The sequence below is a fragment of the Elephas maximus genome, chromosome 2 (assembly GCF_024166365.1).
Source record: "Elephas maximus indicus isolate mEleMax1 chromosome 2, mEleMax1 primary haplotype, whole genome shotgun sequence".
Classification (NCBI taxonomy): domain Eukaryota; kingdom Metazoa; phylum Chordata; class Mammalia; order Proboscidea; family Elephantidae; genus Elephas; species Elephas maximus.
The window spans coordinates 89,019,861-89,033,923 of NC_064820.1; the positions used below are offsets into that span (position 1 = coordinate 89,019,861).

Here is a 14,063-nt window from a genome sequence, read left to right on the forward strand (position 1 = left end):
AAAAGAAATGGAGTATATTATCCAGGTGCTCTTTTTAGAGGTGCCATGAAGGTTTGCTTATAATGATTGAGTAAAGGCTCAACGATAGCACTTCAGATTACTCTGAGATATTGAGATAAAATCCCCAGAACTCCTGTTAAAAGAGCACTGGTTTAAAAATAATACAGCACATTTAGTGAGCTCTATTTTTGTGCTGATTAGTGAGGATATAGATACAACTATAAAACAAAAACAAACTCACTGTTGTGGAGTTGATCTTGATTCATAGCAACCCTATAAGACAAAGTAAAACTGCCCCATAGGGTTTCCAAAGACCAGCTGGTGGATTTGAACTGCTGACCTTTTGGTTAGCATCTGAGCTCTTAACCACTGCACCACCAGACTTCAAGATAGCAACAGATAACAATTATGGAATAATTACGTCTTAAAATATCAAATGTACATACATAAAAACATCTATTTGGTCCCCTTTCTGTTTTATATTATTAATCAATTAAAAACAATTTAATGACAAAAACAGTAACAACAAAATGTGTATGTATACAGAAATAATGAGAATGTTCATGCATTGTGAAGAATGTAACCAATGTCATTGAACAATTTGTATAGATATTGATGAATGGGAACCTAAGCTGCTGTGTTAACCTTCATCGAAAACAATCAATATATGTATGTGTGTAGGCATATATGTATATAGGTATGTATATGTGAGTATATACAAAAAACAAAAAAACCAAACCCATTGCCATTGAGTCGATTCCAACTAATAGCAAACTTACAGGACAGATTAGAACTGCCCCATACAGTTTCCAAGGAGCACTTGATGGATTCAAACTGCTGACCTTTTGGTTAGCAGCCAAGTTCCTAACCACTATGCCACCAGGGTTTCCGTGAGTATATATATATATATATATGGCTGTATGTACACATTCACATATATAATAAAGCATATAGAGGGCATAGTTACAGATACTTCTTAGGCATTACCAACCACCTTGTGGGATTGGTTTTCTGGGTTTGGATGATTAGAACCATAGTCTTGTGGAACATCACAGTCAATTGGCACGATATAGTTCATTCATAAAGTTATTTTCTACATCCTAGTTTGGTGAGTAGTATCTGGGGGTCTTAAAAGCTTACAAATGGCTGCCTAAGATACAACTATTGGTCTCCACTCCTCTGGAGCAAAAGAGAAAGAAGGAAACCAAAGACTCAAAAAAAGAAACTAGTCTACAGGACAAATAGCCTACATGAACCATGGCCTCATCTACCCTGAGACCAGAAGAACTAGGTGGTGCTAGGGCTACAACTACTGACCATTCTAATGAGGGCCTCAATAGATGGACCTGACAGAATGGAAGAAAATCGTGAAACAGAACCTCAAAATCCTAAAAAACAAAAAACTGACTTACTGGACTGGTTGAGACTGGAGGACTTCCTGAGATTATTGTCCTGAGATACTCTTCAAATCGTGAACCCAAACTAACTCCTGAGGCCACCTTGTAGCTAAATAAAAGACTGGCTCGCAAAGTAATGCATATCACCTGTGACTACTATGCTCCTTTAAGAAATCACCTATATGAGACCAAACAGTCAGTAATTACTTTAAAACAAAGATGAGAATGTAAGAGGGCAGGGAAACTAGGTTAATGGGAGTGGAACAACCAGAGTAGAAATAATGAGAATATTCATGCATTATGAAGAATGTAACCAATGTCACTGAACAATTTGTATAGACATTGTAGAATGGGAACCTAAACTGCTATGTAAACCTTCACTGAATACACAATCGAATATTATTAAAAAAATAATAATAATGAGTTAATGTATATGGAACTCCTATGCACTTAAAAGGAATTGCTGTCAGGTCAACTCAGATGCATGGTAAACCAATGCGTGTTAGAGTAGAACTATGCTCCGTAGGGCTTTCAGTGGCTGATTTTTCAGAAATAGTCACCAGGCCTGTCTTCAGAGATGCCTCTGGGTGGATTTGAACTTCCAACTGTTTGATTAGCAGTCAAGCATGCTAATCTTTTACATCACCCGGGGACTCCCCTAGGCACTTAGAAAACACTATAGAAGTGTTTGGAGCCCTGGTGGTGCAATGGTTAAGAGCTGGGCCGCTAAGCAAAAGGTCTGCAGCTCAAATCCGTCAGCCACTCCTTGGAAACCCTATGGGGACAGTTCTACTCTGTCCTATAGGGTCGATGTGAGTCAGAACCCACTCAGCAGCACATAACAACACCAACAGCATAGAAGTATTTGGTATCGTTAATATATAATAATCGCCACTAAGGGTATTTCTTTAGGTAAGAATATATTCTATGCCTCATGGAAATTTAACTCATTTTTTATGTTTTTAATTTATTTTTAAATATTCTTTTCATTCAGTTTAAGCATTAATTAAATTTCTAGTGAAATTGCAAAATGCTAAGGGAATAAAGTCATTAATTTAACCTGGAGAGGTCATAGGGTCTGTGTAGAAAGGTTATACTTGGTATAGATCTTAAAATTGGGGAGGATTTAAATAGGTGGTGGAGGGAAATATGGACACATCTAACAGAAGCACAGAGACCCACAAACTACAGAATGTGTTTGGGGAACTGCAAGTATTCCGGTATGCCTATTTACAGGTTTGTGGGAGGGAAATACATTGGTAGAGAATACTAGAAAACAGATTGGGTCTAGGTAGGTCTGAGAAGGTCCTGGATCAAATGTACTGAATAATTTTACTCTATACATCAGTGACGTTTTAAATTCTACTGTGCAGCAGAATCATTTGGATGGCTTTGTAAAACAGATTGTTGTCCCCACTCCCACAGTTTCTGATTCAGCAGGCCTTGGGTAGGGCCTTGGAACTTGCTTTTTAATATACACAGGTGATGCTGATGCTGCAGGTCCTGGGACCACACTTTGAGGACCACTGCCATAGGCAATTGGGACTCCTGGAATGCTTGGAAGCAAAAGAGTAAAATTATCATGACTGTGACTAAAGAAGTTGATAGTGAACAGAGTGTAGACTATATTGTCCAAGGAAGGGCCTAGAGAGAGAGAGGTCAATTAGGTATTTTCAGTATTCTACATGTGAGTTAACTGATGACCCAGAAGTGGTGGTGGGAAGCAAGGGGGGATTTCATGTAACTCTACTAGCAATGGAAACAATGACCCCACTCTGAAGATTTTTGAAATTCTCATAGGGTTGCCAAACTTAACATATAAAAATACAGGATGCCCAGTTAAGTTTTAACGTCAGATAGAAAGAAAAGGAATTAGATAAAGAAAATAGATAAAGGAGCCCTGGTAGTACAATGATTAAGTGCTTGCCTGCTAACCAAAAGGTAGACGATTTGAATCTATCAGCAGTTACGTAGGAGCAAAGACCAGGCAACCTGGTTTCATAAAGATTACAGCCTCAGAAACTCTATGGGGCAGCTCTACTCTGTCCGATAGGATCACTATGCTTTGGAATAGGCTTCAGGACACATGACAACAGTAACGTCAGATACAGATAGCTGCCGTTGAGTTGACTCCCCCTCATGGCGATTTTATGTATGACATAACAAAACATTGGCTAGTCCTGGGTTCATTTTAAAATTGCCAGCATGTTTGAGTCCATTGTTGTGGCTGTCATGCTAATTCATCTCACCAAGGGTCTCCTTGCTGGCCCTCTATTTCACCAAACGCAATGTCCTCCTCTAGCAATTGATCTCTCCTGATGATGTGTCCAAAGCAAGTTAGTTGGACAATGTTCAGCTGGGATCTGTAAAGTTTTCTTTGGCTAATTTTCAGAAGCAGATCACCACGGCTTCCTTCTAGTCTGTCTCAGTCTGGAAGCTCTGCTGAAACCTGTCCGTCATGGATGGCCCTGCAGGTATTTGAAATACCTGGCATAGATTCATCATCACAGTGATATACAAGCCACCAGAGGACAACAAACTGACAGATGGGTGGAGGAATTTTTTTAGTGTAAAGTGTCTTGAAAATATTATATGGGACATACCCACTGCCCACTGCCGTCAAGTCGATTGGATATACTTATACTTAAAAAGAAAAAAAAACTATTTATTTTATTAATATATATATTTTTTAATTTAATCTTAAAATTTAACTGAGTGTCCTGTGTTTTATCTGGCAACACTACACTAAGTAGATTTTTTTTTTTTTTCTCCTGTTGAAACTGGTTTTGTGGACTTCTATATTTTATTTCAGATTTTGATGAGTGCCATTCAAACCCCTGTCGGAACGGAGCCACGTGCGTTGACGGTTTTAATACCTTTACATGTCTCTGCCTTCCAAGCTATGTTGGTGCACTTTGTGAACAAGGTAAGAGCTGTTGTAGCACTTGGGTAATAAAGATTCTTGATACTTCAGATGTTGCTTCTGAATAGTATTTTGGCGTGATGAATTGGATGTTTGTAGCAATTTTGGCCTTATAGCATATTTTTTCCTGCAGAAGAAATTCGCAGGATATTTGACTAGATTAGGTTTCCTTATGTGTGGATATCTCCCAACATCTGAACTAGTATTGACTTGATCATTATTGTTTTGCTGATCGACAGGAGTTGCAGACACAAACGTGGAGCAGAATTTAAGGACATCTACCCAACAAAAAAGTACATTGTAGTATATATTCTTCCTAGAGACTAATTAGGCATCCACCTTAATCCCCATACGTGGTCTTCCTAACAAGGGGTATTGAATCCAAAGTTAGTTGCTTTCATTTTCTCTCCCTCAGCACTTGAGACTCAGCGGACTTAGTTTTCATAGTCAAACTTCTCTGGAGAATGAACTGACGTAATTGTTAGAATATATTAACCTTGACTTGGCAAACAGTACGTAAAAAATATCGTGAATCTGCTCCCCAGGAAATTTTCCTACCGAAGAAGCATCTACATTTTCTGAATGAAAGACAGGCCTATGTTCATGATAGCTTGAATCTTGTGATCTCTGTTATTTGCATTTTTATGGCCAACCTGAGAGTGTATTTTAGGTGGTTAATGGTAAAATTTCTTAGTCCATCAATCAGAAACAGATTGCACACTCAGCACACTCATTCTTGGAATGTCGATTTCCTGTACTTAAAGACATACAGTGGTTTGGCTTTGGTGAAAATGTTCAGTGCCAAACTTCCATTCCACCAGACAAAATGAAAACGTATTAGACACTCAGACACATTGGTCTGGCCTGTGTTCTGCTTTGCAGTGCTAATTTGGATTTCTCCGAAATTAAAGCAAAGCTAAAAGGAGCTTGTATTGAATTGCCATTTAAAGGGAATGGGTGATTACTGAGTTATAGGTTTTTTTTTATTTATTGCATAGATTGAGTCTGTTTGTTTTAGAATTTTAAATGCCTAATGTGAAAATAGACCAGACAGGATCCTCTTCTTAGAGGAAAAAGTTAGGAAGCTGCCATTTGTTAAAGAAAGCAAAAGGCAAGACGCTTCAGACGTTAAAATATGCTTAAATGATTCTGGCTTCCCTTGTTCCCAAGTACAAGGAGCAATTCAAAAATCATTTGTTCAGCAAATATTTATTGAGCAGCTACTGTGTTCCAGGCACTGTTCTACGCACTGAGATAGAGCACTGAACAAGACAGACAGAAGTCCCTGCTCTTGTGGAACTGATATCCTGATGATTCAGACAACTATTCACAAAGAATAAAAAGATTTCCTGTTTGTTTAAGACTTCATAGTTTACCAGGTGCTTCATTTGTCTGACACACCAGTTCAACGAGTTAAGTAGGCCAGACACTGAGGCTCAAAGAGGAAAAGTGATGTGTTCAGGGTCACACAGCTAGTGCATTGCAAAGTGCGAAGAAAAATGAACCTAAGTGGCCTAACCCTAAAGCTTAAGTTTTTCTCAGTGTTTCCACACTTCTAAAAGAGCTGTTCAAGGAGCCCTGGTGGTGCAAATGGTAAAGCTGCTAACATAAAGGTTGGTGGTTTGAACCCAGCCGGTGGCTCCATAGGAGAAAAATCTGGTGATCTGCTTTCGTAAAGATTCCAGCCAAGAAAACCCTACGGGGCAGTTCTACCTTGTCACATGGGGTTGCTGTGAGTTGGGATGGACTCCGTAGCACACAACAACAACAACAACAACAACAAAGGAACTCTCAAAGATAAGCATTTTATTTATATGTACATCTCATGGATTAAGAGAGAGATAATAGACCTTTGAAGAAATTTTGGGGCCAGTTACCGTTTTCATCCATGAATGAAGAATGTTGAAAAGAAAAAGAGTTAATTAGTCTTCGATTTCTGGTGCCACCTAACTTTCACATGTATTTTATTTTATCTTAAAACAAGTTTATGATTCATCTACATTGTTTGCTAGGGAACAGCTCTCCCAGTCTGTTTACCAGATGCAGCTGTTGTCCTGTGATTTACTGCCAGGATCCTAGAAGATTTTTTTCCTCCACTTTTCAGGTTGCCTAAGAACAAATGATTTCTTCATTAACAGCGGCATTGTTGTCTAAACAGTATTCTGTCCAAATTTCGGTGATGACTGTGCCTTTGTTTCTTCAGCTGGCTTTTTCTCTGCGTGAATAATTTCCCGATCCTCAATAACTCTAGACTAGAGCACATTTTGGTGGAATGAAAACATATAAAACCTAAACAGGGGTCTTGGATCAGTAGAGAGACAATTCTGAACTCATAGTTTGTCCTGAGCCAAAGCTAATGATAGAGTGTGCCAGTGAGAAATGTCAAAGTGATGGCAATTACATAAAGGTTGACAGCTACATGCCAGAAGTGTTGAAGAAGTTACCTGTACAACATAAAGAGGATAGATTTCAGCTTTTGTGGTTATGAACAAGAGTTGTAAGCTATGCACCTGCACCTGCTAACTGAGAAAGCCATCATAGCAATGATGTGGTCATGCATCTAAATTTTCTGATTCTTTGTTTTTGTTTTTTGGCATAAGAAGAAAAATATCTAATGGTAATCTGTTTTAATGACAAAACACAAAGAAAGAAAACCAGACAAAAATCACTTGGGTTAAGTAAGGACAAGAAAGGGTATGCAGAAGAATTTTTTTTTTTGATATATTATTTAATAAATTAGAGGTCTTTGAGAATTTTAAACTGTCTTGAAATAAATGATGATTTCCAAGGTTAAGGAAAGCTATGCTATTAGGGAATCAGATTATTGACTTTGGTGGTAAGAATATTGTGATTTTTTTTTTCCAGTTCTCCTCCACTCATAAACTAATTCCCTCGTATACAAGGATCTATTTTCTCCTCTACCCTTCCCACATCACCTCTAAATTCTTCCGAAGAAAAATACTATATCCAAGTAGCCAATATTTGCTTCATTCTTGGGTGCTGAGTGTTACTTTTATACCAAACCAACTAGTTGTGTCTTGAATTCTCTCCTGTGAGATTTGGTGGTCTCCAAACAAGACTTTAATAAAACTTAAAACTAATTATGCAAAACAATTAGTCAGTCAGCTACAAGTAAACAACAGGCCTGATAGACTAAACTGAAATAAAGACTGATCTCAGAGATAAGTGCCATCTGTGATTATGGTTGAGATCACTTAACCAGGGACAAAATAAATTTTTCAGAATGCATACTTTCCCACAATTGTAGAAAGAGGAGCAAACAGAATGAGGGTCAGGGGACAATTTGAGTTCCAGTTTGGCCACCAAGTCTGACATACAAGGCATGCGTTTATTTAATTTAGTGAGGTTTGTTTTCTTCGTCAATCAGTAAAATTTGGTGGGGGAGGGGGTGATGGGCGTTATTAGGTAACTGGAAGGTTTTCATGGTACTTAAAATTCTGTGAACTTTGCAGTTTTGCTAGTTTTTACATGTAATTAGTTCCATATATTTACTTTTTCAGAAGTTGAATGCTAGCACATTTTAAGAAAGCCAAAGTTATTTCTACTGATCATTATTCAATGTATATGAATAATTGCATTGAATTATTTGACCCCGGGAACCCTGGTGGCGTAGCGGATAAGTGCTAACCAAGAGGTTGGCAGTTCGAATCTGCCAGGCGCTCCTTGGAAACTCTATCAGGCAGTTCTACTCTGTCCTATAGGGTCGTTATGGGTCGGAATCGACTCGACGGCAGTGGGTTTAGTTTATTTGACCCTACCTGTGGATCGGTGAGTCTGAAAGAAGATTGCCAATAAGAATATAGTGCAATGAGCAAGACTGGTTTCTTTGTGAAAAATGCATAAAAACCGGCATTCTTGAAAGTCTAACTGAAACTTATTGCCAGTGTGAAATTTAGATATATTTGAAAAATGCTTTCACCTGCAACAAGATACTGATGATTGTGTGCTTGTTGTGAAAGAGAATAAATATACACACGCACACACACGTGAAATGGAGGGTACTTTAACTTGGGTTCTTTTGTTGTTAATAAAAGAAAACAGCTCACATTATCTTTACATCCTGGTGCATTTGCACAGGGATTGCTCTCCTTATGTGAGAAGGCACACAGTCCTAGCCATATATCCCAGAAGCTGCCTACTCATGAAGGATTTTTTTTTTTTTTCTGTTTTCTTTCTCTTTGTAAATCTTACATGACAAGAGCCTGTGGCCCCCCAGTTGCCCTTCTGGGAAATGGGAAAGCACTGCTTCCGAGGCTTTGAAGTCCTTATGCAAATAGGGCGCTCATAATCCTGCTATCTGGAATTCTTATCTTATCACTTGAATGATTCTCTTTAGAAAAGTTTTGTTGGTAAGGAATTAGCCCCAATTGCCTCACCAGGAAGTCGGCAGACACTGCAGCCCAACAGGTTTTGGCTGGCCCCTAGTCCACTTTTCTTTCCTGCGGCAAACTGACTTTAATCAATGAAATTGCAGTTAGGGAAAAATACTGACTTCAGCCCAAAGAAGTAGAGCCACGCACTTCTCAGAAGTCAGTTGGGCTCTTTTTATAAACATTTCTTTGTCATTGGGTAGATTGTCACCAAGTTTTATGAATCAGTTACCTCAGGGACATTGCACAGATATTGGATTGGATCTTCTGTTAACGCTTGGATTGGCAAGCCATGCTTAAATGACGTGGGTGAGTTTAATAAGCCCCTGCCTGGTTTTCTTCCCAGACACTGAGACATGTGACTATGGCTGGCACAAGTTCCAAGGGCAGTGCTACAAATACTTTGCTCATCGACGCACGTGGGATGCTGCGGAACGGGAATGCCGTCTTCAGGGTGCTCATCTCACAAGTATCCTGTCTCATGAAGAACAAATGTTTGTGAATCGTATGTACCAAATAGACTTGTGTTTCCTGAAGCCTCACTCATTCTCACCACTATCTTAGGTTTTTTCTGTAACTGACGGAAAGAAAGTAGCTTTCTTGATTGTAATTCAACTTATTAAATCCCTCATCCGTGAACAACTTAAAATCATCCCACTGTATGAGTCCCACATTTTGGGAAACATTCAACTATAATATAAGAAGGTATTGCTTGGTCTGCCAGCAGTAATATGTGGAATGGCATGTTATAGGTTGAAACTGCTGCCAGTTGATTATTTCTTGACTTGCAAAAATGGTCAATTCATAGGGTTCAACCGAACTTTTCATAATCTCTATTATGAATATGCTTATGTGTTGTCTAATATTAAAGAGAAAAGATACTTCTGTTATTTTATTCTCCTAGTTAAAATTGAATTGTTAATAGCATCCGAATCTTATCCTCTGCACCTATTGGTTCTCATCCAAGTTTCCAATTATTTTAAACCATAGAAATTGGGTTTCATATTAAGAACACAAGTATGTGGAGATTGGAAGCTAACAAAACTTAGTACGACAAAGCTGCTTAATAACTCCAAGTTTAGATTCACTACCAAAATAAGATAGGATTAATGAATTCTAGCAAAGAGGAGGGCAGCTAGTTTTTATGTAGCAAATATGTGAAATTTTTTGTTTAGGAAGCATTGTTTGGTGCACTCTTAAATATGTTCTCATGATGCTGGCTATCTTTAAGACATTTGATTGTTATTTTGCAATCTGGATAGAGGTCCATTTAACATTATTGCGTGGTATCTTTATTTTCATCTCACCATGAAAATGATTTTTTTTTTTTTTGATAATTTTCAGAACTGTCTGGTCTAGGTGTCCCCTGTTTAAAATGCCTTGAGAAGAAACACGTGGCTTCCAAAAGTCAAGCTAGCATGGGTAGATCTGGCACATTTTATTGGGCCATTGAATTTCTGCCAATGGCATACCAGAAAATCCAGTGCCGTCAAGCCGATTCTGACTCATAGCGACCCTATAGGCCAGAGTAGAACTGCCTCACAGAGTTTCCAAGGAGCGCCTGGCGGATTCGAACTGCCAACCCTTTGGTTAGCAGCTGTAGCACTTAACCACTACACCACCAGTGTTTCCATAGCTTAACTAAAAAGTGAATGGAAATTTTCTGTCATGAGTTAGGATGGGGGAAAAAATACTATTATGATAAACTACTAGGGAAATAATTGTGTCTGATATTTTAATGTCCTACAGATATGTTTGTAAGTTGGCTTTTTATTTTGAAGCACATAGGGCAGAAGAACAAAATATAGTTACCCTATGAGAGTTTTTTATAAGCAGCTAATTAAAAAAAAAAAAAAAAGCCAGAGGAAGCATGATTCACTCTGAAAATAATTCTCTTTGATGTATTTTCATACATATATGGGAAAAGAAGTAAAAATATATGTGTTGCTTCCCATCCCTTAGGTGTGGGCCATGATTATCAGTGGATAGGCCTCAATGACAAGATGTTTGAGCATGACTTCCGCTGGACTGATGGCAGCACACTGGTGAGATGCTGATGAAAACGATAACTGATTTGGGAAATTTGGGGCTATGCAATGATCGAATGTTTCACGAGGGTGCTTAGACTGGAGATGAGTTAAGTGACTTGCTCAGGATCACTCAGTGAAATTGGGAAGGGTTAGCAATGGAGTCCTGGGCTAACTGATCCAACTCCTAGTGCTCCAATCACTATGACTCTCTTTAGAAGAGGTGTGCATCAGGTTTCCATGGAACTGGAAAACTAGATAATCAGCAGAAGTGCACCAGGTTGGCTTTCAGATGGTTATCTTTGCTTTTTTATAGCTTCAAAGCAAAAAGGCAAAGAATAAGTGTAAGAGAGAGCTTTTTCAATTAATTTTCTTTTTTAAACTTTTCTTCCATCTTTAATAATTGAGGCAGACATCTGCTATAAGGAGGCATGGTTCATTTTTAGCCAAGCTAAAATGCTCATTTTTTCAGTCTTAAAAAATTGTTGATTTATGATCATGTGAATCTCCTTACATTTCAACTATGCTAAATATATATACATTTCAAGAAAGGAGTGACTTGGTAAGGATGACCACAAAATGCAATTGAACCTAATTCTTTGGAAATAGTTCAAGTGGGACTGGCTATACTAGTGGTTCTCAGTGCTGGCTGTTCATTAAGATCACCTGGGGAGTGCAATTGAAAAATTGGTGCTTGGGCTCAGCCAAGATTCATTAAAACAAAATCTCTGGTAGATGGGGCTTAGGCAGCTATGTTTTTTAAGTATTTCCAAGGTGATTCTAAAATGCAGACAAATTCGGGATCCATTGGGCTAGATATCTAATTCTAGATAGGTATTAAACCAAATCCACTGCCGTTGAGTTGATTCCAACTCATAGAAACCCTATAGGAAGGACAGAGTAGAACTGCCTCATAGAATTTCCAAGGCTGTAAGTCTTTACTGCCACATCTTCTTCCTCTGGAGCGTCTGGTGGGTTTGAAGTGCTGGCCTTTTGTTTTGCAGCAGAGAGCTTTAACCACTGTGCCACCAGGGCTCCTAGATTAGCTGAGAGTAAAAATTAAAAAATCGTTTTAAGCTCTTTTTTGTGTGAATTACTTAGGTCCTTATATATTAACATTAATTTAAAATAGACTACTTTGTTTTCATTAACTTAATTTGCAAGTGAATATAAAAATTAAAAGATTTTTTCTATGTATTATAGATAGTTAAAACTGTTTTTATACCTTTGTTAATGTATTCACTACATAGTAGAGGCATTTAATGAGTTCTCTCTTGTTGAATGCAAAGTTCATTTCTTGGAATAAATTGGGTTTCTAGGGTACCTAATAGTCTATTATCAAGCCTCCCTTCTACCATCTTTCCCTTATAAATAGCCCAGTGAAAAGTACAGGTCCTTGTGATCCCCAGACTGCACCATGGAAACTATAGGAATGCTCCGGGATTTGGGTGGCCAGTTCCAGTTGGTGCTTACTTGTGCCTTGCAGACCTGGGCCATGACCTCTCTCAAAGTGTGTATACCTATTGGCTGGGTTCCTGTATATTCCAGCCCTGAGCCTACAATAGCTGCATTTGGCCAGGTGGAGTGTTTGAAAGGCCTGTCATTTGCTACGAACTGATCTGACTGAGCCAAGTCCCAGTCTGCTTCCAATCTGTGCTTGGTTATATAGAATTGCTTTGTATGTTTTCATTGTTAGAGTTTATGCGCATTACTAGATGTTTATTCTGGTCCCCCATTAGCAGTTAAGCTCTTCAAAGGAATGTTCTTTTTGCTGCTTTTTATTTCTCACAGTGTCTAGGATGAGGTCCTGCACTCCCTGTGTGCCTGGTTAGTGAGATTGAATAGTGGCCTATATCTGGCAACCACACCAGGTCTGTAAAATACCTCAGGGAATTTATCTTTCTTGTCAGGTGCCATATAGGTGAGCTTAACTCGGGAGATATCATTCTTCCTCTATGTCAAAGCAACTATTACTTGTCTGTGTCCATTAATTTTTAAGGGAGGCTTTTTTTTTTTCATGGATACTGTAGAGAAAATAATTACTTTTTCCGTTGTCTAGACTGACCCTAAAATTGGTAAACAAATAAGCATTGTACTTTTTCAGAAGAGAAATACCCATCTTCCTCTGTAATGTTCATATTGGTTTACTAGGCCATATAAACAAGAATATGACTTTGAGTGAATTTAAACTTTAATTGAAACTTAGTGATTATGGAGCAAGAACTAAGTGAGGGCTTGAGTTTGAAGAAGGGCAGCAAATGAAATAAACAAGCAGAGCTTATCAAAGAAATGACACAAGTAAATCCAGATAAAAACCCAGACAGGCCCTTGGTTTCTTCTTAATTCACTCTTTGTGTAAAATAAAAGTGTGTTAAGGAGTGTCCCTTAACTTTGAACATTTTGGAACAGAAAAGACCATCTGCCCAACAGCCTGTCTCCCTCCCATCTGACTGATCTCTGTCCCACTTCCCTGCTTTTGTAACCACCCTTTCCTCTAGCCCCTTCCTTTCTGAGAAGGCCTAGGTGTCTCTTAAACTCGTTTGTAATTCTTTCTACAGCCACCATCCCCTTAACGGGTTCCATATGTGTGCTGGCTTTGGAATAAAATAGTTCCCCTTTGTTCGCTGTTTACTCCAAGTTTCTTGCTTTTGAAAATATCCCTGATAGTTAGTAAACTCTTCATTGTGGAGAGCAGTATCTGATTACACTTGGAAATGGTGTTAACTGGACTGTATGCATTTTTAAGGACTTTGTTTATATTTTAGAGTGATTTCTCCCATCTCTCTCTCCCCTCTCTTCCATGTTTTGTTTGAAAGATTTATTAGAGCTTATCCTTCTTGGGAGGTAGAGCAGCATTAAAACTGAAAGAGCCTTTGATATTTACCTTATACTACCCTTTGCTATATAGCCTTACAATTCAATAAAAAACAAAGTTTATATTAGGCCTCGATTTCAATAATTTCTTTAATTGAAATAATTAAACTTTACATTTAATAAATTTGCAGTATAATTAGATCATATTCAATATGATTATGCTTTATAGCTAGACTTATTCAGTTATAAAAACTTATACCAAATTACTGATGCTGTTTGACCAAGTTATCTAAATTGTCCTTGTTCTTCAGACTCTGATTGATTCATTCCACCTTATTGGCCTCTGTTGTAGAATGTTGCTATCATTAATAAAATGCCAAATTCTTGTCTTTATTATATTTTCAGTCTTTTTCTTATTATTTATTTGGAACATTTTCCCAATAAATTTCACAAAAAAGCACTCATGAATAAAACTGGTTCTAGCCTAACACTTGTGATTTATAGTAAGGTT

General features: G+C 38.0%; 1 protein-coding gene across 2 annotated transcripts in view; it reads left to right on the forward strand.

Moving 5' to 3' along the window:
* Positions 1–14,063, forward strand: part of VCAN (versican) — a 119,140-nt gene that overhangs the window by 82,983 nt on the left and 22,094 nt on the right. For both annotated transcript variants that reach the window (XM_049867084.1, XM_049867085.1), the window contains 3 exons: positions 4,210–4,323; positions 9,058–9,216; positions 10,674–10,756. In XM_049867084.1, the coding sequence (XP_049723041.1) occupies positions 4,210–4,323; positions 9,058–9,216; positions 10,674–10,756 (356 nt within the window). The remainder of the gene's footprint in view (positions 1–4,209; positions 4,324–9,057; positions 9,217–10,673; positions 10,757–14,063) is intronic.